This window comes from Eucyclogobius newberryi, unplaced genomic scaffold (genome assembly GCF_026437365.1).
Source record: "Eucyclogobius newberryi isolate DKJ021-1_F unplaced genomic scaffold, fEucNew1.0.hap1 SCAF_4, whole genome shotgun sequence".
Lineage (NCBI taxonomy): Eukaryota > Metazoa > Chordata > Actinopteri > Gobiiformes > Gobiidae > Eucyclogobius > Eucyclogobius newberryi.
The window spans coordinates 29,785,115-29,809,694 of NW_027316056.1; the positions used below are offsets into that span (position 1 = coordinate 29,785,115).

General features: G+C 41.8%; 1 protein-coding gene across 4 annotated transcripts in view; it reads right to left on the minus strand.

The window, feature by feature from the left end:
• inpp4b (inositol polyphosphate-4-phosphatase type II B) overlaps window positions 1-24,580 on the minus strand; it is a 204,293-nt gene that overhangs the window by 45,267 nt on the left and 134,446 nt on the right. For all 4 annotated transcript variants that reach the window (XM_072462537.1, XM_072462536.1, XM_072462535.1 and 1 more), the window contains 2 exons: window positions 22,221-22,351; window positions 6,506-6,607 (listed from right to left, as the gene is read on the minus strand). In XM_072462537.1, coding sequence (XP_072318638.1) covers window positions 6,506-6,607; window positions 22,221-22,351 — 233 coding nt within the window. The remainder of the gene's footprint in view (window positions 1-6,505; window positions 6,608-22,220; window positions 22,352-24,580) is intronic.

Below are 24,580 nucleotides of genomic sequence, written 5' to 3' on the forward strand. Positions count from 1 at the left end.
CGAGAAAACGTCACAGATTGAGAAAACGTCACAATTGGAGAAAACGTCACGGATCGAGAAAACGTCACGGATCGAGAAAACGTCACAGATTGAGAAAACGTCACAGATCGAGAAAACGTCACAGATTGAGAAAACGTCACAGATTGAGAAAACGTCACAGATCAAGAGAACGTCACAGATCGAGAAAACAAACGTCACGGATCGAGAAAACGTCACGGATCGAGAAAACGTCACGGACGAGAAAACATCACGGATCGAGAAAACGTCACAGATTGAGAAAACGTCACAGATCGAGAAAACGTCACAGATTGAGAAAACGTCACAGATCGAGAAAACAAACGTCACAGATCGAGAAAACGTCACAGATCGAGAAAACGTCACAGATCGAGAAAACGTCACAGATCGAGAAAACAAACGTCACGGATCAAGAAAACGTCACGGATCGAGAAAACGTCACAGATTGAGAAAACGTCACAATTGGAGAAAACGTCACGGACGAGAAAACGTCACGGATCGAGAAAACGTCACAGATTGAGAAAACGTCACAGATCGAGAAAACGTCACAGATTGAGAAAACGTCACAGATCGAGAAAACAAACGTCACAGATCGAGAAAACATCACAGATTGAGAAAACGTCACAGATCGAGAAAACAAACGTCACGGATCAAGAAAACGTCACGGATCGAGAAAACGTCACAGATTGAGAAAACGTCACAATTGGAGAAAACGTCACGGATCGAGAAAACGTCACAGATCGAGAAAACGTCACAGATTGAGAAAACGTCACAGATCGAGAAAACGTCACAGATTGAGAAAACGTCACAGATTGAGAAAACGTCACAGATCAAGAGAACGTCACAGATCGAGAAAACAAACGTCACGGATCGAGAAAACGTCACGGATCGAGAAAACGTCACAGATTGAGAAAACGTCACAATTGGAGAAAACGTCACGGATCGAGAAAACGTCACAGATCGAGAAAACGTCACAGATTGAGAAAACGTCACAATTGGAGAAAACGTCACGGATCGAGAAAACGTCACGGATCGAGAAAACGTCACAGATTGAGAAAACGTCACAGATCGAGAAAACGTCACAGATTGAGAAAACGTCACAGATTGAGAAAACGTCACAGATCAAGAGAACGTCACAGATCGAGAAAACAAACGTCACGGATCGAGAAAACGTCACGGATCGAGAAAACGTCACGGACGAGAAAACGTCACGGATCGAGAAAACGTCACAGATTGAAAAAACGTCACAGATCGAGAAAACGTCACAGATTGAGAAAACGTCACAGATCGAGAAAACAAACGTCACAGATCGAGAAAACGTCACAGATCGAGAAAACGTCACAGATCGAGAAAACGTCACAGATCGAGAAAACAAACGTCACGGATCAAGAAAACGTCACGGATCGAGAAAACGTCACAGATTGAGAAAACGTCACAATTGGAGAAAACGTCACGGACGAGAAAACGTCACGGACGAGAAAACGTCACGGATCGAGAAAACGTCACAGATTGAGAAAACGTCACAGATCGAGAAAACGTCACAGATTGAGAAAACGTCACAGATCGAGAAAACAAACGTCACAGATCGAGAAAACGTCACAGATCGAGAAAACGTCACAGATTGAGAAAACGTCACAGATCGAGAAAACAAACGTCACGGATCAAGAAAACGTCACGGATCGAGAAAACGTCACAGATTGAGAAAACGTCACAATTGGAGAAAACGTCACGGATCGAGAAAACGTCACGGATCGAGAAAACGTCACAGATTGAGAAAACGTCACAGATCGAGAAAACGTCACAGATTGAGAAAACGTCACAGATTGAGAAAACGTCACAGATCAAGAGAACGTCACAGATCGAGAAAACAAACGTCACGGATCGAGAAAACGTCACGGATCGAGAAAACGTCACGGACGAGAAAACGTCACGGATCGAGAAAACGTCACAGATCGAGAAAACAAACGTCACGGATCGAGAAAACGTCACGGATCGAGAAAACGTCACAGATCGAGAAAACGTCACAGATTGAGAAAACGTCACAGATCGAGAAAACGTCACAGATTGAGAAAACGTCACAGATCGAGAAAACGTCACGGATCGAGAAAACGTCACAGATTGAGAAAACGTCACAGATTGAGAAAACGTCACAGATTGAGAAAACGTCACAGATCGAGAAAACGTCACAGATCGAGAAAACGTCACAGATTGAGAAAACGTCACAGATCGAGAAATCGTCACAGATTGAGAAAACGTCACAGATCGAGAAAACGTCACGGATTGAGAAAACGTCACAGATCGAGAAAACGTCACAGATTGAGAAAACGTCACAGATCGAGAAAACGTCACAGATTGAGAAAACGTTACAGATCAAGAAAACGTCACGGATCGAGAAAACGTCAGATTGAGGAAACGTCACAGATCGAGAAAACGTCAGATTAAGAAAACGTCACAGATCGAGAAAACCTCAGATTGAGAAAACGTCACAGATCGAGAAAACGTCACGGATCGAGAAAACGTCAGATTGAGGAAACGTCACAGATCGAGAAAACGTCAGATTGAGAAAACGTCACAGATTAAGAAAACGTCACGGATCGAGAAAACGTGTCAGATTGAGAAAACGTCACGGATTGAGAAAACGTCACGGATCGAGAAAACGTCACAGTTCGAGAAAACGTCACAGATCGAGAAAACGTCAGAGATTGAGAAAACGTCGTATTGAGAAAACGTCACAGATCGAGAAAACGTCACAGATTGAGAAAACGTCGTATTGAGAAAACGTCACAGATCGAGAAAACGTCGGATTGAGAAAACGTCACAGATCGAGAAAACGTCGGATTGAGAAAACGTCACGGATTGAGAAAACGTCGTAGGATTTAGATTGGGTTCAAACTAGCGTGAATGAAGCTTCATGTAACTCCAGGTATGTTTTTGACAAGGGAAGAATGTTAGAACAGGGTTAAAAGTACATTAAAAGTAAAATTAGCATAATGTGTCCTTCAAGTGGATATTATTTGTCTTAACTACTGTATTTATAGTTAAAAAATAAAGAGGTTTTCTTGGCATCTTTAAATAGTATTCAAATAAATTAATGCTTTGTCATTTTGGTGCATATTGCTAATGAATACAATTATGTCAATGATGTGTGATACCAGTCATTACTCATACTTTGGTGCAGTGCTATGGATCATTATAATTTTCTCTTTAGATTATCACCACTATTTTACAGTTTATTTAACATCATTATCCTCATCAACATGATATGTGTGTGTATGTGAGTGTTGCCCTCAAATGTGTTACACTAAAATGTAAACAGGAGTGCGTAGTATATAATTCAATGGTTGTTCCATATCTGACTTATTGTATTAAAGTGCAGGGAAGTGCTTGTAAAACATTACCCAATAAATTACAAAAAAGATTTACCAAGAGAGAGTTGATATGATATATGATATATTAGAACAACAATAATGGAAACATATATTTAAATCAAAGGTGTCAGCCAATGGAACACTCTAGATCAGGGGTCTCCAATAGGTGGCCTGCGGGCCAACTCTGAACCCCAAAGCAATATGGTCTGGCCCAGTTTCCCATAATTGAAAATGTATATATATTTTTTTTCTGCGTCGCTAAAGCGATGCTACACAGTGCATCTACAACGCTCCACCGCTGGTCACGGCAGGTCATAGAGCCCTGGTTCTCCTGAAACACTGCTCTGTGATGCTGCGGACACAACAGCTTCATCGATGAGTTGGTGTAAATGTAACATGCGTAAAGACCGTGTGTTCTGAGTGTTTGGAAGTCTCCTTGTTAAAGAGGAACATTTGTGTGCCGTGGCACCGGAGAGCAGCGTGTTTTGTGCTTCGTCGTTGGATTTAAAAGCCTGCGTGAGTGCACAGAAGTTCAGTCAGCTCTGCGTGATGTGTGGATTGTCCCACGGGTCAGGTTATGACATGGACCTCTGTCTCGTCCCGGGACATGTGCCCCTTTGCTTTGGGCACGTCTAAACTCATAAACTAATTTCTCCAAATATGTGTCGGATTGTATTAAAATACACATCATTTTATAGTTTAACATACAGAGAACGTGCCTCTGGAGGAAGGAAAGAGTTTTTCTCAGGTGCAGATCCGTTGTCACCAGTTTCGTGCTTTTAGGAACTTTTTCCATCCTCCATGTCATTATGTTGCATATATTTCAATGCTCAGTGTGGACTATTTTTAATAGACGTGAAGCGAGATGAAAAAAGCAACATGTACAGTATCATGCATGTTTTTGGAGTTCTCTGACCTGCTGCAATACTGTGCATGTTGCCTAGTGACCAAGCTGCGTTTGTTCTTATGCACTAAACAGCTAATTTAGCTGTGTTTGAGGCAGACCTGCTTTAGACCTGCTTTAGACCTGCTTTAGACCTGCTTTAGACCTGCTTTAGACCTGCTTTAGTCCTGCTTTAGACCTGCTTTAGACCTGTTTTAGACCTGCTTTAGACCTGGTTTAGACCTGCTTAAGTCCCGCTTAAGTCTTGTTTTAGTCTTGTTTCAGACCTGCTCTAGACCTGTTTTTGTCCTGCTTTAGACCTGCTTTAGTCTTGTTTTAGACCTGCTTTAGACCTGATTTAGACCTGCTTCAGTCCTGCTTCAGACCTGCTTTAGTTCTGCTTTAAAGCAGGACTAAAGCAGGTCAAACATAAAATTGTGGTGTGATTTTGTCGTCCGGCCCCCGGAAAAAGATAATTGGAGACCCCTAATTGTATTCAAGTGTTGGAGAAATGGAGAATAGTCTATGCTACAAAAATATGTGAATGCAGAATAACCGCTGTTATTTAAATTTAACATGACTTAACTTAATGTCATTTAAATAATTTGCATGAAATAGCTGTGTTTTCGACTGAAAAGTTGGAACCATATATTGATTTATTTTGAGTAAAGGGGCAGATAATAAAAAGAAGCAGAAACAAGTGTAAACTTATATTATAAGTTTACACTTGTTTCTGCTTCTTTTCATTCACACAATTTAATCAAACTCAAAAATAACTGTAGAATCAGATGAGACGCATGTGAAATAAGGAGTTCATTTTCATTTGTTTTGTGCTTGGCTCATTGATTCCGTGGATATCTGTGATGTTCTCAGTACTGTTCAGATTCCCTCGTAAGCAGCCATAATTGTTTTGATACAGATGACACGCCATGCGTGTCCCTGATTGGCTAAACCACTGTCAATCATGCCCATCTGAACTGGCGGAGATCACGGCGTGAACAGACTGAAATCAACCTGTATCATAATACACAGATATCATTCTAGATTGTCCAGCCAAAAAAGAAATGTGTGGCTGCTTGGAAAAGATTCAAAAAACAATTCTCAGCAAATAATTACTAATATCAATCAGCTAAAAAAATGCTTGAATTTGAAAAGTTTGTGAGACCACACGGGGGGTTATGTAACAGAAAGGCAGAATCTCTATCATTTTGAACAGAAACTCAGCTTTGTATATTTCCATGGAGCTGCGATCTGGCCAGTTGCCAAAATGTCAAATTTCAATGCCACCAAAAACACAAAGGACTTAATTAGAGTTGTGTCTTTTCACCTTTTTACCAGGGCAATGCCCTCAGTCCTGTGGAGGATTTGTGACAGATTGTGGATGGAACAAGCACAACAACAGGTGACAACCAAAGCAGCACGGGCCAATGGTTTCAGACAGTTACATAACCCCTCAATGACCCTGAATATTTAGTATTTAGGAGTTGGTCAGAAACAAACAATGACACATTTCCTACATTCTTGTATTCTTTGTGATAGCAACATAATATAAAAATATCAACACATTTTGAAAATGCATATTAATGAATAAATGCCAAATGTCAAACACGCACGTTTTTGGGAGGGGGATATTTATTTGTTGTGGACAGTGCATGTTAATGAAACACATGCGGTGAATAAGCCGGATTAGCCATGGGCTAATTTTCATCCGTTGTCCCACATTCACTCTCACAACGCACTCTCATTCATACACATGTTTTTAGTGGTAGGAGAAACCAGAGTACCCAGAGAAAACCTATACAAACACCGGGAGAACATGCAAACTCCACACAGAAAGGCCCTGCACCACCCGGGAATCAATCCCAGGACCTTCTTGCTGTGACGCGAGAGAACTTTCAAAGCTTATCTTCATCAGGGTTTGCGGCACTCAAGGCGCGTCCTATGCGCGTCCTATGCACGTCATATGCACGTTCTATGCACGTGTTTTGCACGTCCTATGCACGTCCTATGCACGTCATATGCACGTCATATGCACGTTCTATGCACGTGTTTTGCACGTCCTATGCACGTCCTATGCACGTCCTATGCGTTTCCTATGCACGTGTTTTGCACGTGTTTTGCATGTGCATTGACCTATCTACGCCCTTTTCAAAATCAGTACTTCAGTAAATACTGTAATTATTATAATTATACTTTTTCTGTATATGTGTCATAATAAATGGTGGCAGCAGTGTGGTACCTGTTTTCCTGGGGCAGGTCACCCTCATCCTCTGTGTGTGCAGGTTTATTGGGATGAACTCCAGTGACTTCTGAGCTTTACAGCAGCTTGGCTTGAAGGAACCTAGAAAACACATGGCCGTAACAATTAAACACAAGTGTAGTTAACACACATATAAACATCATTGTTGGACAGTCAGAATTGGGATTCTTCCATCTGATGCAGTTTACAAATAATCTACTTGGTAAAAATATAATTTTTTTTGTACTTCAGACCAAACAAAACGCCTAATTCATTATGCTTTTATTATTATGCTGTTTTTTTCTGTGAGCTTTTTTGTTGTTGTAAATTAATTACAGACAAAAAGCAGAGGCTTAAGAAACTGTAATGTTTCAAATAGCCTTTTGAATACTTTGTTTGAAATATCTTCCCTCCAGGCTTTTGTACAAAAACTGTGGCAGAAGCTCCCAATTAAATGTAATGTAATAAGAACAACTGCAAGTATCAGTATTCTTAGCTTTGGTCGTTAGGTGGTGTTTTTCTCTCTCTTGCTTTTGGCACAAAACATTTAATCTAGAAGATTCAATTTCATATAATCTTTGGACCATTACTAAAATTAAATGTATTGTGTAATAAAAAATATATTTGTTTAGAGAGCATAAAGAAATAATTGTTGCATCAGTAATTCTGTGGTTCCTCATATTAGAAGCTTGCTGTAGAATATTAAGTCATTTTCTGCAACTCTTTGGCTTATTACGTCCTGTTTTTTTAAGTCAATGAGATGGTTTTCCTTTGCTCAAAGCCACAATCTGACATTTGAAGTTGTGTCTCAAACTGATATATGCAAATGGCACTGATAAGAGCCTTTGAAATGAGCTGGAGCTTTCAGAAACAATCAGGCAACAGGAGACAGCTAACATGTTGTGATGCCTCCTGGTCGGGCTAATTCACCTCACACGATCTTGCACGGGGAAATTAGAATAAACACACATTGCGCCGGATAATATTGATTTCTACGGTCTCTGTATAACGAGATACTAAGCGGTTCGTCTGCGCATGAAAAATGATGGAAATAATAACAATAGGTGGTGTAAACGCATTTGTATTAAGTATGTAGCACTTTACCAGACACTCAAATCGACACTCCTGTTGCATTATTCATTCACTCAAACTTGCCACAGCTGCCAATCTGCACCTACACATGTGCCAACCCCCACAGATCCAGCATTGATTTATACAGACGGGATGGGAGAAGTATGCATCGCCTGTAGCGGGATCTCACTGTCAAAGAAGTCACTCTTTAGCAGTTGTAAAATTACTCAAAACTCGTAAAACAAGCTGCAAAATGAAGCTACTTGTGTTATTTTGTCATGTTTTGCCCAAATATTTGAACCGTTTCAAATTAAAATGGAAAAGGACACATGAGTTCGTCAACAACACTGTCACGCAATTAATAGCTGTAATTGTTTTTCTCATAAAGCTGAAGTTCAACCAGTAAAAACGTGTTAATGTATTGTTCAAATCTAAAATAAAACCAAACAGAACAAGACACAGAAAAAGCAATACGGAAAAGGAGTTGTCCATTTAACGGCAGATGTCCGGCAAATTTGTCCATTTGAGTCTTTCTATTTCCTAGATGTCATTGTTGGAGTTTTACATCTGCGGTACACAGTTGGAATATCGGTGTTGACGACTGTCTGCAGCGCCTCATCGAGCTCAGTCCAGTATTTAGGATTAACATGATAATCACAAAACACATAATAGTGCCCACTTCGGCATGAAAATATAGTGGTACGTTATTTCCAACAGAAATCTTTCCAAACATGAGATTTTGTGTTTCTCTGTTGGGATGCGCGCTTATGTTCCCATTCTTCATTAGTTATAACACAATGCATTTATTTTTCCAATATACTTTTGAGAGACTGAGTAGTATTTCTGACCGTGACAATTATTTAAATGCACTCTCTTTCACCTCGGCCTCTTCAGCTCCTCCAGTCAGTTTATTTTACAATCATATCAATCAATCAATCAATCAATCAATCAATCAATCAATCAATCAACCAACCTTTATTTATAGAGCCCATTACAACACTCAAAGTGACCAAAGTGCTTCACATACAATTAAGTGAGTTTTAAAAGCCAGTCTGAATGAATGTTTTAAGCCTAGATTTAAACGGCTGTAATGGGGCGCATGTCGGGGGGGAGGGGTGTGTCGGTACCCGAAAGTATGGAAAGCCAATATGATCACACTCCGCCACTAACGAGCGCCATCTGGCGTAAATGAAGGCGCTCGTTTACGGCGCACTGCGTTAAAAGTGCCGCTTAATTTTGTAAAAGCCTCGGAAACTACGCCGCGATACGGCGCTACTAAGTGGCGGAGTGTGATCATATTGGCTTTCCGTATTGAGTACTTTTTGCTAGCGCCGCCTACGGCGGTGTCCCGCCGCCATCCTCAAACCTCAGCCCAGCGAGAACACTGAAGATGAATCCCTCTTATTACCAACTACTGATGGAACAATCAAGATCAGATCATTTACTACAATAATATGACACTAAAAGCCTCGTCGTGTCAGGGCATTTGGCTCATCTGTCAGTGCCATTGTCTGGTGTTTTTACTCGCGCTCATTGATCACTCTGCAAACACCGCACACGTGAGCGCAGATGAGCCGGTACCTGCCACGCGCTTTCAAAACCATTTTGGCAGCTTGTCCAAACATGAGAAAATAAATAAACACAATCCTTCGCGCCACAATTCAGAGAGCTGCAACATGGTGTTAACTCAAAACGCGATGGCGGCGTGTCGAGTCAGTCGCCGCTGACAGCAATATGCCTTATTATTTTCAAGCGGCGAGAAAATCAATCACGTCCTTTCACTGAAGGTGGAGTCACATTGATGCAGACTTGTCGGAGTGTGAAGGAAAACAGATGGCGTTACAGAAGTCGTCTGCGTGTGCGGAGTGCTGTTGACTGCGGCGGAAATGAGATGATTATGTTGTGTTTCGTATAACGACGCGGCACTCGCGGTGAAGAGTGTGTGTCATTTAGAGCTGTCCAATAAATATAACACTGCTTTTACAAATAGAAATGAATCAGTGTCATTGCCTCGTCCAGTGTTTAGAATGCAGGCGTTCTGGTCACAACAGTTGGTACGGTTCCATTTGTTTGTTTTGCTCCAGTGCACTTTAAATGGGAGTTAGCATTAGCCGCTAAACGTCACTAAACTATGAAAAACCAGGGCTGTTTTGGCAATAAAACATTGACAATAAAATGTTTGTTTTCTTTCATCAAGCACCACAAATCCTGCACATGTGAAATTTAGACATATAAACAACAACTATTCTGTCTGTGCTTTCTACTAAACACGTTAGTCTTAGAAAGGTCTATATACTTAGTCTTATAGTTAGACTTTACACTTTCCCCATACATGGCGGTAAGATTATGTAGTCACAACTGCCCTGGGGTAGACTGACAGATGTGAGGCTGCTATTCTGTGCCTCAGACCACCATCTATCACTCACTCAAGGGTCTTGCCTCTAACCTTTGTCATCTGACTAATCCACATGTATAAACGTTAAATGCAGACATGGACACAAGCAGGTAACTCCCCCAGGCCAAGCCACAGGTCAGGTCTGCGGAGAGGCGACCGTGCTCACGATAAATGCAAGATAGATGAGCTTAACCGTGGAACGCATCAGGCAAAGCAGTAACAGAAAAGTCAGATAGTTTAATTCTACTGCCGTGTTGATTCCAGTGGTCGTTTGGAACATACTGGACATTTATCATCTCGGTGCAATGTTCCTCCCCGAACAGCGTGGCCTTTCTTCCTACAGGCGCCGTCCACTAGGTGTCATCTATCTCACTAAGAAGCTGTGACGGGAGCACAGCCAGAGGTCCCGGTCGGCTCACCGTGGGTTCATTAGCAGGAAAACTGTGGACTTCACCCCTTGAGTCTGTGCATGGTCTTCGTACTCTCCAAAAGCACATCCTTCCGCTCTCTTCCCCCCCTTAAGCATGTTTGAGGATTGATTTTTTTGTGTACAATGTGAGCAATAGATCGGAGAAGAAATGAACACTGTTTGTATAAGTATAAATACAGATATTCAGCAGGAAACACTTCAACACGTGACGTAATGGCAAACAGTTTTAATAGATTCTAGCTTTGAGGGCTTTAACTTGGTGCACTATGTAACTTTTTAATACAAATTTATCTCCACGTTGACGAGCAAGTTCTTTTTTTCTTTCTCAATAAACACACCAATAATTGAATAAAGCAACATAGATAGTGCATGTGGCAGAAGTTACTCAGTGAATCGTTAACTTAAAAATGTCAAACTCATACTCATTTTGATTTATTTATTGACTGTTTCTATGATTATTGGAACTCTTAAACATCACGATGAGCGAATGCCTTGATGCAGGTCTTAGTCAACTGGTAACTTTGAATATACAGTCTAAAACGTAGCATTATAAGTTACCTGCATCGGCCCAATAAGACCACGGTGGAACCTTTTCGCTCACCGTCCACGTTGATTCCCCCCAGAAGAGCCCCAAATACACTCCCGCTCACCGCCTGAGTGATTCAGAGCGGGACCGTGAGGTTACGCAGTCTTCTGTTGGATCCCCGCGCCCCCCGTTAAAGCACGAGAAGGGCTTCGACTTCATAAGACTACGAGAGCACAGAAAGCAGCGGGCGTCTTTAATCAATCATCTGCGAGACTGTTTGAGGGCCGTCTGCAGTAGAGGAAAGGAGCCGTGCGGCGATAGCGCGGAGATTCGCATCAGTCTTAATGCGCACTTATTCTCCTCAGCTTCATAAGCTCTCACAACCCCTGGATTCTTGACTTTCAAACGCTCCGATGTATAATTAATGCGTGTAAAAATAGATAACCGTGGGGCAAACGCAAAAAAAAACAGACAGATAAACTCATCTATAATTGTAGGTATAGTTCATATATATTTATTCACAGCCATTTGCAGGTGCATTTTCCGATCTCTCCTACCTGAAATGACATTGGTGAGCGTAGTAACTGTGTTAATTGCTCAGGTGGGGATAAAACCCTCAACATACGAGGAAAACCAGCACAATGACAGGAACCGACAAGCAAAACACCAATATACTGCTGCTGCTGCAAACTATCGTATTTTCCGGACTATAAGTTGCTCCGGACTATAAGTGGCACTGGAGAATAAGTCATATTTTTGAGGGAAATTTATTTGATAAAATCCAAGAACAAGAACAGACATTTCATCTTAAAATGCAATTTAAAATGATAACAGATTAAAGAACATGGTGAATAGACGTATGCTAACGCTAACACCTTCAGCTACATGAGGCACAGACAGAACTGTGGTAAGTGTCTGGTATGTTAACGTAACATATGAACAGTTATTCAGATAACTATAGCATAAAGAACATGCTAACAAGTTTACCAAAGCATCAGTTTTACCCCAAATAACTAAATCCATTGAATTCTTCTTCCTCTGTGTCACTTCTAAACAACTCCACAAACTCCAGAGGTAGAGGAAGTGCAGATTCTTCTTCTGCGTCGCTTAGAGCCGAGAGCGCCCTCTTGTGGTTGTCAATGTGAAAATAATCAACATGTGAAATGCGGTTGCCAGTGTGAAAATAACAAACAATATCACATATAAGTCGCAGCCCGGCGAAAACTATGAAAAAAGGTGCGATTTATAGTCCGGAAAATACGGTATTCACAACCATTTGCAGGTGCATTTTACGATCTCTCCTACCTGAAATGACATAGGTAAAAGCGTAGTAACCATATTCATTGCTGGGGTGGGGATAAAACCCTCAACCTATGAGTAAAACCAGCACAATGATAGGAACAAACAAGCAAAAAACGAATATGCTGCTGCTGCTGCTGCTGCTGCTGCTGCTGCTGCAAACTATTCTAACTTTTCCTCTTTGCGACTTGTCTTCACAGAAATCTAATTGCTTTGTTGGACTGTTCCAGAGCGTGGCAATAAAGCCGTCTCTCTCCACGGAGACGAGCAGGTGTTGCCTCTAGGTCACGTTACAGGTCGGATCTGCGGAGAGATGACCCACTGACTGTGAGAATGCGTGCTTGTCGAGGATTTTTTGAGCTCCTGTAATTAAATACACGCGCATACGCAAGCTAGACATGTTAAATTCCGTACTGTGGAACATTCTGGGCACATCGATAACGTGGAGAGAAATAGGAGAGCATGAGAAAAATTACAAGGTGCATCTTTAAGTCACAGTAAGCGGCCGAAGTACAAAAACACTTGCCACTCATGGACATGTAGTGTTTTCCTGTAGCTGAAGGGCTCCGGGGTCAACTCCTCGTTAATAATGCATGGGTAAAACAGTCAGAACAACAGGCGAAAACCCCGGGACGGAATAGTACACAGCCCCCCCGCCAGTGTGTTTACGTCTTTGCATTTCGTTATTTTTTATTTCTTTTTCCGCCGCCCGCAGTTTTCCTCAACCTTCCCATTCAATCTTCCGTTTCTTCATTTGACAGACGACTGGGATTTCGATTTAAGTGCGGCAGCGGCGGCGGCGCAGAAGAGCAAAGCACAAAGTCACCTGCTCCTCTGAGGATGGACTTGCGTAAGGTGAAATATGGCCAAACCGCTTTTGGATGTTTCTATAAAAGGGCTGTATCCATTTTCATGCTCGGATATGCGGCTCTCATCCACACCACACAAACGTGACTAGATTTAGAATGCAGATTTCGCAAAGTGAAGTCACAAAACGAGGTACAAATCACGTCATTTATTATTCATAAAGAAGCAGACACAGGGACGAGACACCGGGACGAGACACGCTACCCGCTAAAGTACGCTTAATGAAAAGAGCATTTACCCTGGAAAAAGAAATCCCAGGTTCCCATGTGAAAGAGCTAATGCAGTGCCACACAGTCACGCTCCCATCACAAGGATTGAAAACAATTTCAAAATGAGAATAACAGAACAGCTCGCCGAGAAACTAGAAAAGGGACAATCATTCGATACTAGTGTTTCGATCTCACTTTGACGTGTTGGGTTTGAGACCCTGTGTTGTCATTATGCTGTGGGGAGGAAAAGGTTAAGAAATGCAGGGAGACTTACTGCTGCTAAAAGAATATAGTATGTTTTCTTTATCTTTACTGTTTTTCTGTTGCGTGAAAAGACCCAGGAATGACTGAAATATGGACTTAAATGATCCAAGACTGCTTTTGTCTTCATGTGTCATTAGTTTAGCACTTTTTTAAAAACATTATTGCCCAAGTTTTCCTTAGGAAACAACGACTTTGGATGTTTTTACTTTACTGTGTGTGTTTGGTTTCATCGGGGCAGCAGAGGGAGGAGGGGTACTGCTGTTAAGTACCGTGCAGGGACTTTTAAGTGAAATGCACACAATTAGAAAGATCTGATGCTTATTTTATGTCTAATCTATGTCTAATTATGTCTAAGCATTACAAACACACTTGCCACTTCTGAGGCACACTTATTTTTGCCTCTTTTTTCTTTTTTATTCATTAGTGTTTAAACACACAGCAACAAAATTTACATCAAACAAACTAACCTATGTAAAGAAAGAGAAACAAAATAGATACACACAGACAAATGATATCTTATGCATATAATAATAATAATAATAATAAAAATAATAATAATAATAATAATAATAATAATAATAATAATAATTAAAGACAAACATCATTTAAAATAAATAATTAAAAAAAGAAAAAGAAAAAGGCAGGGCTGGGCAGTACCACAGGGAACTCAGAATAAGTAAAGAATAAAGTTAGCAGATAACGAGGTAGCATCTAATGGAACGAGAGGTTAACACATCTTATTGCAGGAAGTGTGAGTCCCATTTTGTCCATTATTTGTTGAATTCAGAGCCATTGCCCAATCACACATATACTACAATAAAGCAGTAATATAGTCATTTATCGAAAAAGGGGGAATTCCTTTTTTGTTCTTCCCAGGCCCAAAATCAAAGTCAAACCCATGTTTCGGGTTAAGAACAGAGTCGTGACAAAACATCCCTCTCCGAATCTCATTACGACCAATCAACTGACAAGGAAATGCGGATTCAGCTTCGTTTAAGTCCGTACGGAACATTTTAATAGATTCCGGTGGTGCTTGCAAACTTTATTTCCACTCCTATAATTATCTCCGGGGGCCCTGTCATTCCCCTGCACCGCCGCCACTGCCACCGGGCAACCCACGCTCTGCCACCTCCTCCACATTAGCGCTCCTGTCCACCACAGCTTAAACACGTCCGTTATCGGTAATTAATCTGCAGCGCTCGTACATACGCCGGTGAGTTTAAGCGGGGCCCGGGATTACACCTCGTCTCTCCGCATTGGACGCTTCCGACCGCACGGGGGGACCTGTCAGGAGCTGGAATGACCAATAGCACGTAATCCCTTTCTCCCGCTCTTATTTTTCTCTGGTTTCCCTCTCTCACACACACACATGCACACACAGCTCGGCCGGGGAAGAGGCTTAGCAACCATTATGTTTTATCAGCAGGCCAACGCAGAAAAACAACACAGACAAATATCTCATTATAGGGATTAGGCCAAAATTAATCAGTCATCATGCGGTGCTTTTGTCCGCGCTAAACTATGCACGGGGAGAGATTGTAGAGGAGCATTGGAAGTGACTGGTTGGTCTATTAGCAGATAATGCCCGCACTGTTCTTTTTGCTCCGACTGGTCCTTTGATGGTTACAGCCAGCGCTACGATATTGGGATTTCTGCGCCACAACCGCTCGACATTAACGTGCGATAATTTGCAGTGAATGTACAATTTTTTTCCAGTAAAATGTATTATTTAAGCATTTTTATTTATAAGCCTGGAATTATAATGATAAAATGACTTTGTATTTTTTCTACAATGGAACACTCCTGGACTAATGAGGGATTACATCACTACAAGTTGTTGTTTTTGTGCTATTTTAAATTTGAAAATTGCTAAATACAACACCCAAAATGCCATTATAGTCTAATTCCATTGGACCCAGATGTAGCCAACATCATCTCAAATAAATTGGGATGAATTTCTCCTCAGAAATAATTCAAACCAGGTCCATGGTTAAATAAATCTATTTTTAAATAATGAACGAAGGAGACCAGGCCTTGAAGATGGCTTCAAAAAAGGATACAATAGGCACCATTTTATTTCACTGGGAAACAAGGTGGTTCATTAGTTTATTACGGCTCTGAATAGGGCACGAGGAAATTCAAAGATGATTTGGAATCACATTAAAAATACAATAGAAGAAAACATTTTTTAACAAATAGAAATACGATCTTAACAAAGCCAAAGGCAGTACCAGAGGCATTTTATCATTTTTTGTATTGATTCTGTGGTCACAATTTCCAACAACTTTACAGTTGGCCAGAAGAAAGCAATTCCTGCACTCTCTGCAACACAATCCTTTGCCCTCTAAAGTTCTCAATATCTTCATGGCTCTTAGACTCCAAGGCTGAGGATGTTCTTGGAATAGTATACTCAACGAGCTCGGCTCAGCTTTAGCCACTCCCATCGCCTCCATTTGACATGTTTCTGTTTCCACTGGTCACTTTCCAAATGTCTGAAAATCTACAGTTGCTACTCCTATCTTTAAATCTAACTCTGGTTCTAAACAATTACAGACAAATAGGCTTTCTTCCAACCATTCCTAAAATAGGTCTCAAAGCAGATTGTTCAATATTTAAATAGCAGCTCTTCCTCTCTCCATGCCAAGGCAGTCAAACATTCAGCTGGGACGGCCACCTGCCTCTTTGTTGAGAGAATAACATCTTCTCTGGACATGGGTGGTGTTGTAGGCACAGTATTTCTGGATCTCAGGAAAGCTTTCGATACAGTAAATAATGCAAAAACTTTCACATTTCAATTTTGATACAACTGTGAATTGCATTGAATCTGAATGGTCGTACTCAGTGTGTTTCAATGCACAACTGCAGTTAGGACTTGCTTACAACAGCCGCAGGAGTACCACAGGAATAGATTTTGGGTCCTCTTTTATTTAGCCTCTACATAAACGATTCTGCCCTGAAGTTGAGTACATAATGTATGCAAATGACATCATTTAATTTGCTCACGATTACTCCAAAGACATTATTGTAGTGAAACTGTGTTGCTTACAGCTAAACATATGTAAAACTATGGGCATGTTCTTTAGGAAAACTAATAACATTTCCCTTGATCCTGAAATCTACTTTGCAGGGAAAAAGCTACAAATTGATAGTATAAATATCTTGCTTTGACACTTGATTCTAAACTCTCCCTTAAATCCCATTATAATAAGATGTGCAAAATAATCTAGTTGAATTTTGTACATTTTAGATCAATCAGGACTAAAATTCCATGGTTTCCAGTCATTTTAATTATTGCATAACGAGCTGGTCTCAAGCGAAACAGAGCACTTTGAGGCCGTTGGAAACACTGTATAAAAGAGTTATCAAAGTCAGGGATGAATCACCAAGACTTTTTCATCACTGTACAATTTTTTAAAAGGTATGTTTTTTTTAAGTTGGTCAGACTCATACATTTGAAGATTTATGCCTAATGTACAAAGTTATACATGATTTGGCTCCTTCTCCACAGGCAGAAGAAGCAGCTCTGAGCGTGTCACTACAGGCTCAGTGAGAGGTGAGTGTGTGTGATCCCTCTGGGAAAGAGCACCTTTAGTACCGGTGAGAGGAGCCAGAGAGTGGAACTATACCCCAGGTCATGAAATAACAAACCACATATGAGGCTTTTACTAAACCACTGAGAGAATGGATGCTGAATACATTCACTTGTACATTTATATGTTGTGTGGTTCTGTTTGTCAATTGTATTTTTTTTTAAATAAATCGCAATCTGTTCTTTTCAATTATTTTTTCTTATTGTTCTTTTGTACCGTAACGATTTATAGTACCGGTATTTTGTTTTGTCCTGTTAATGTGTTTGAACTTTAACATCATAACGAAAGAAGCCTTTTTGCTAATCTGGCTTTTTTACTGTGTTTTATGAAACTGCACTGTCCCACTTCAAATAAACTAATCTAATCTACCGTAATCATAACTTAACGGTCCCATACTGAGCTGGAGGGCAAATCAAAATCCAAGAGTTTGGCTTCTCTTTGCTAAATTGTCAAAAATGCAGATATTTTCTCCAGGTTTATGGCTAATATGTAGTTACTGGGAATATCCATTGAAAACCCAAATGGGCACAAAGCTCATATCATCTCTATCTGCACAAACATACATCAAATATATTGTTTTTGCACAATAGCTTCAAAAAGCGGTGGTATTATTCAAGTCCAAAAATGCTATTGTTTTTAGTTGAAAGGACTCCTGATTAATACAGAAGGTTTGTGGACTCAATCTCCATCAAATATTTTATAATTTTTATATTTTTATAATAATTTTATAAAAATACAATTTCAACATTTGTGAGTTTTCAGTTTGGCAAATTCTTTCAAAAATGACATGTTTCCTGTAGCGTTATACCACAATTTGACAAAATAGAAATACAGAAATAATTGCATTTTTTCTAATACTCTTTCCAAATTACCAACTAAAGAAGTTTTAGGCCCAACTTTGGTACCGTATTTTCCCCACTATAAAGCGCACGTAAAAGTCTTTAACGTCCTCAAAAGCCGTCCGTGCGCTTAATAGTCCGTTGCGCATAATAATGGTTTACTTCTGGTTGTGCTTACTGACCGCGAAGATATTTGGTGTGGTACATTGTGTATAAAGAAGATTTGGGACACGAGACGCCGATGCGCGACTATATTTACAGTACTCTGGAACCGGAAGTCCCAACAACATATTTGCAAAGCATTCTGGGAATAGTAGTCTACCTGCACGCGGCACACGCGACACAGTTGGCACTAGGTCATATAGGGAATTGGAAAGAAGGAAGTGACGACAATGCCCGTGACGACATGGCGAGGACGACATGGCAGGAGCCGGGCGGAAGTAAACAGGTGGTCGACCGTTGTAAACATGGCGAACGGTCCCGCTAATTCTGCTGATCCATCAATAATTTTCACTCTTGGGTCCAAACCTGAAGTTTACGATACATTTGATGTGTACAAGGACCAAACAATGAGTTCCTGGTGGTGTCTTGCTGAGAAACAATATAAATGGGCGTGCATTGAATGTAAAACAAAGAATTGTGAAAATGTAAATCACATGGGTCTGGGTCCTAACCCCTGACCCTAACCCTAACCTTAACCTTAACCCTAACCCTTAACCTTAACCTTAACCTTAACCTTGACCCTAACCTTAACCCTTAACTCTAACATTAACCCTAACCTTAACCCTAACCCTAACTGTGATAAAATGTGAATATAGGATTATATTTCTGTGATATATTTTATCTGCATAATAGTGATATTTTATCTGCATCATTAGTCTAAGAGAAGAACGGGTGTGCGACAAACTGCATTTGTGAAGGGATCGTAAAGATGGGCCAAAGGATGTTTGCCCCAGGGGGGGAGTTGCACCCCCCCTTGCAGGCTTGATCTCTACGGAGTGCCTTGATGTGTAGCTGACCAATGAGAAATGTGACCCGCCTATTCCAGAATATCTAATAAAACCAACCAGCATGGGAAAAAACGGGGTGAGACGCAGGAGTATCACGCAGGCTGCTTACCACAGCTTGCGTGATCAGTCCCCGCGTTTTCTCCCATGCATGCCACACAAATGTCTGATATTTCTGTGTCGTTTCATATTCTAAGTTGAATGGTGTTCTCTATGTGTTAAGGAATAGCATCGGTGTATGTCTAATTCCCTGACACTAACCCTAACCTTAACCTTAACCCTAACCTTAACCTTAACCCTAACCCTAACCTTAACCTTAACCCCTAAACCTAAACCTAACCCTAACCTTAACCCTAACTTTAACCCTTAACCCTTAACCCTTAACCCTTAACCCTTAACCCCTAAACCTAAGTTTTAGGTTTACTTCGTTTGGCTAAAACTAGTTTATACCATGACTTTGTATTAGCAAAAGTGTAGCTAACTCAGCCCAAAATTATTATTTTTTAAACTTGAGATAATAAAGTTCCGTGCACTTACGGGCTAAACGATCAGTCAACTGTGGGAATCAAAAGGCCGGAATCATCACTGAACCGCTGCGTGGGTCCGAGATGCGGGATCACATGACCAAAGAGATTTTAGCACGGAGCACTTTCGGCGCTTTGGCTGCTTTTACCATTGTGCGCCCCAGCAGACATTAAACCGGGACACGGGACGTAAACAATCGGGGCTGTCCCAGGTAAATCGGGACGTCTGGTCATAGCTGTGCGGGATGTACTTGGGCGCATTTGAAGGATTTGATGACGAGGAATGAACTGAAAAAGTGAGAGTATTGTGATGTATTTTACGCGTTGCAACTGAACGAGGCTGGGAGTTGTTGTGAGTACGCTAACGTGTCTTTTAGCGGTAGCAGAGTGTGTTCTGTGTTTGTATTTTATGTGTTAACAAGTGATCTTGACTGAGATTTGATTTGGATATGCTAACGTGTCTGTTAGCGATAGCAGAGTGTGTTTTGATGTTGAACAATGATCTGAATGAGTTGAACGTGTTTAATAAAGCTCAACTGACTCTGACTTATCCGTCTGTTTTGTTTATCTTATGCGCTTTATCGTCCGGTGCGCTTTATGTATGGACCAGTACACATGGTACACAGATAGCTGATGGTGCGCTTAATAATCCGGTGCGCTTTTTCGTGCGCAAAATACGGTAATCTTTAAAGTGGCCTGGCAAAACCGCAACACCACGCACTCCTCCTCCTTTCATCTGCGTGATATCCATTTGGAGTTTGCAGATTAATAAACCAGAATCAAAATCCACCGCGTGTTTCAGTCAGAACAAATATTTCATCATCCAAAAAAAGCACTCAAATGAATTTCCTATTGTCTGTCAAAGCCATCGACTATCAAATACACTTCTGGGTTCTTCATTGTCCCAGACTTTACAAACAAAGAATGCAATCATTCTCTATATTTCTGTTTCAATACACGATGTTCCAAGACTTTTTGTTTGTTTTATTATAGCCCAACTGTTAAGTATTATAGGCGCAGAGTACGCGTCTTCCCACTTCTTTATGAAACAGCATCTTAACCCTCATATTGTAATCTATTCAGAGTTATTGCACATGCTCAAATCAATAACTTTAATTATGTCTAATGTTTCAAATTGAATTGCTAGGTGTATTTTTTTCCACCAACAAATGCATTCTAAACCCTTGGTGCTGATGAAAAGTCTGTTGCTATGGAGATGCTTCGACAGGAGATGCAGATAAATGAAACAACCCTTCACTAGGATTGTCATTGACACAAAATGCAGAGAATCCACCGACTGCAAGTGCTGGGGACGAGACACCGGGACGAGACACAGGACACAGGGACGAGACACCGGGACGAGACACAGGACACAGGGACGAGACACCGGGACGAGACACAGGACACAGGGACGAGACACCGGGACGAGACACAGGACACAGGGACGAGACACCGGGACGAGACACAGGACACAGGGACGAGACACCGGGACGAGACACAGGACACAGGGACGAGACACCGGGACGAGACACAGGACACAGGGACGAGACACCGGGACGAGACACAGGACACAGGGACGAGACACCGGGACGAGACACAGGACACAGGGACGAGACACCCGGGACGAGACACCAGGACGAGACACAGGGACGAGACACCGGGACGAGACACCGGGACGAGACACAGGATACAGGGACGAGACACCGGGACGAGACACAGGATACAGGGACGAGACACCGGGACGAGACACAGGGACGCGACACAGGACACAGGGACGAGACACCGGGACGAGACACCGGGACGAGACACAGGGACGAGACACCGGGACGAGACACAGGGACGAGACACCACAGGGACGAGACACAGGGACGAGACAAAGGGACGAGACACCGGGACGAGACACCGGGACAAGACACCACAGGGACAAGACAGTGGGACGAGACAGAGGGACGAGACACAGGGACAAGACAATGGGACGAGACACAGGGACGAGACACAGGGACAAAACAATGGGACGTGACACAGGGACGAGACACAGGGACGAGACACAGGGACAAGACAATGGGACGAGACACAGGGACGAGACACAGGGACGAGACACAGGGACGAGACACAAGGACGAGACACCACAGGGACGAGACATAGGGACGAGACAAAGGGACGAGACACCGGGACGAGACACCGGGACAAGACACCACAGGGACGAGACAGAGGGACGAGACAGAGGGACGAGACACAGGGACAAGACAATGGGACGAGACACAGGGACGAGACACAGGGACGATACTTTCACATAACTTCATCATTGTAGCATAGTAGCATGATTGCTGCTCTGTGTGACACCTGATACACCTGTAGGGTGCGGTCACTTTTATGGGTGGACTAGAAGACTAAATATGGACTGTTCATCCATATTTAGTGGATAACATTTGCACACAAAAGTGAAAAACATGCAAGGGTGAGTTTCAAACGCCGGCCTCCCGTGTGAAAGGTGCACACGTATCCAACTGAAAACCTACTGAATTTAGTAGATAATCTCACTTCACTGGTCAATTCATTACACAAATTGGCATTCAATGTTGTTAAATACCATCTAACTAACACTAACACTACTACAAATTCATACAAAACCAAAGATATTGCATATTTATATACACTTATAAGACTCACACATCATAGAGTGTTGAGCCTTACCAGTAATCTTGTCCATCTCCGTTAGAGTCTCCTGATATGAGTTGATGATGCCTCCGTAGCGGTTCATGACTTCTTTCCTTAAGTTGTCCCAGTGAGGAGAGAGTTCTCCCAGCTCCTTCAGATCCTGCACCCTGCATCACAACAAACAAACACGGCCACTCATAAATCACAGCTCTGCACGCTGACACCGAGTCCATCTCTGAGTCCTCCTGACAGTCCCAGCCTCATATGCGGCTGAATCAATACAGAGGACTCTTATGTATGGCTCAAAATGATTTATTCTCTTACACTAGAAGAAAGAAAAACTTACTCAGTGTTTTTGAGATAAGAGACAGGCAAAGCTTGAACTCAGCCTCAGGATATATTAGTTCCCAGTAAATTCTTAAATGGACTAAAATAAATATCATATTTCTAGTGCATAATTCACTGTCTGATCTCATATTATCCAAAGCCAATGCATTATATAAAGAGAGGCAACAGGAGTGAAATAAAGGCTTCTAACAATAGATTAGACAATAAACCGCACGCTGTTTCTTCAGAGATACAAACATGGAACATCTTTGTGTGACTCGATTGGCTTTATGAAGAAACAGTCAAATTCAGGTATAATGTAGATTTGAAAAAAGAAAAAAAACATTTGTTATGTTTGGGTGACGTGAGCAGCTCATGTAGCAGACTCATTAGTGATTACCATGGAAACGCAGACCACCATTAACAGAAGCGGCCGGTCGAAACATGGCAAAACTATTTTGCACGATAAATCCCCTATAAATAAACCTACATCCGGACTAACTCTGTAAAAGAATTGGATTAAACTAAAACTAACTTGGGAAAATAAGAATACTGTACATAAGAAAATACAGAGCTAACCTGGAGTTTGATACTTTGATATGCAAACAATATACATAATCAATCAAAATGTTCTGCCTAAATCCTACACATAAAAGCTATATATTCTCTGAAGTGCTAAATACAGAGAGACATTGATCATTCGTTTAAAGTAACAGAATACACAACCATGAGACACCTTCAAATTACAGATGCAAAAACTCCAAACAACATCGCCTGCAGTTTCAGAACTCCTCAATTGGCTCAATCCTGCTTCTGGACACTTATTTTTGCCCAACAACTTGTAGCCACTAACAAATTATCACCACTTTTCAGATTGCGTGGCATAAATATCATCCCGCTCGGGTCTTGCTTGTAGCAGGCGCGCAGAGGCCTCCCGGAGAACCCTGTGCACAGTCAGATAAAAATATTTGTGGTCCTCCGGGCTAAGAACTGCTGCCCACTTATCCATTTGGCCCTATGATATTACTCCCATGCAACTCCACTCTTGCGTCATTGCTTGTAGTGACCGGCCATCTGCTTTGACTGGCGGCGCTATCGGCAACAACAGAGTGCCAAGCCTTAAGAATCCTGTCCTCCTTCCTTCCCGATATGGCACATGAGGACGCGCGATGACCTTTTGAAGGGAAATAAAACAGTGGACTAATGCAATATGACATCAGGAAGTGTGCCAAATTAAATATGTGATGCTATGTTGAGTTTGTGGAGAGCTATATTTGGAACGAGGTCAGATGCTGGCCGAGAGTGAGTCATCGCGGTCAAAGGGGCTGCAAAAGATAGGACGCGATGGAATTAAGTTGTAAATGTGATAACTCACGGTCTGCCAACTAACTGCACGGTTCAGTTCAGTGCATGTCATGGGGTGAGAGAGGCTAATCTACATATGGTTTGGAAATCCTATGTAAAAGAATATGAATGAAAACGATTTAGCAAATAGTTCAAGATAAAAAGCGACATGCAATTGATTAGTTGCCAGCCAAGTTCTACTAATTTCTTTCCTATTTTGATGTAGTTATACCCAGAAGTATTTCCTTGTTATCATTGAAAACTTCTATCATTGTATCAACAAGCAATAATCTGAGACTTATCCATGTGTTTGTCTCCAGTAGATTCGACTAATGTAACTGCTCACTGGTCTCTCCAAACGAGCTGTAAAACAGCTGCAGTACATCCAGAACGCTGCTGCTCGAGTCCTGACTAGAACCAGGAAGTATGATCACATTAGTCCTGTTCTCAGGGACCGGCCTCCTGCTGGTGTCAGAGTCAGGACTAAACATGGACCGGCCTCCTGCTGGTGTCAGAGTCAGGACTAAACATGGACCGGCCTCCTGCTGGTGCCAGAGTCAGGACTAAACATGGACCGGCCTCCTGCTGGTGCCAGAGTCAGGACTAAACATGGACCGGCCTCCTGCAGGTGCCAGAGTCAGGACTAAACATGGACTGGCCTCCTGCTGGTGCCAGAGTCAGGACTAAACATAGACCGGCCTCCTGCTGGTGCCAGAGTCAGGACT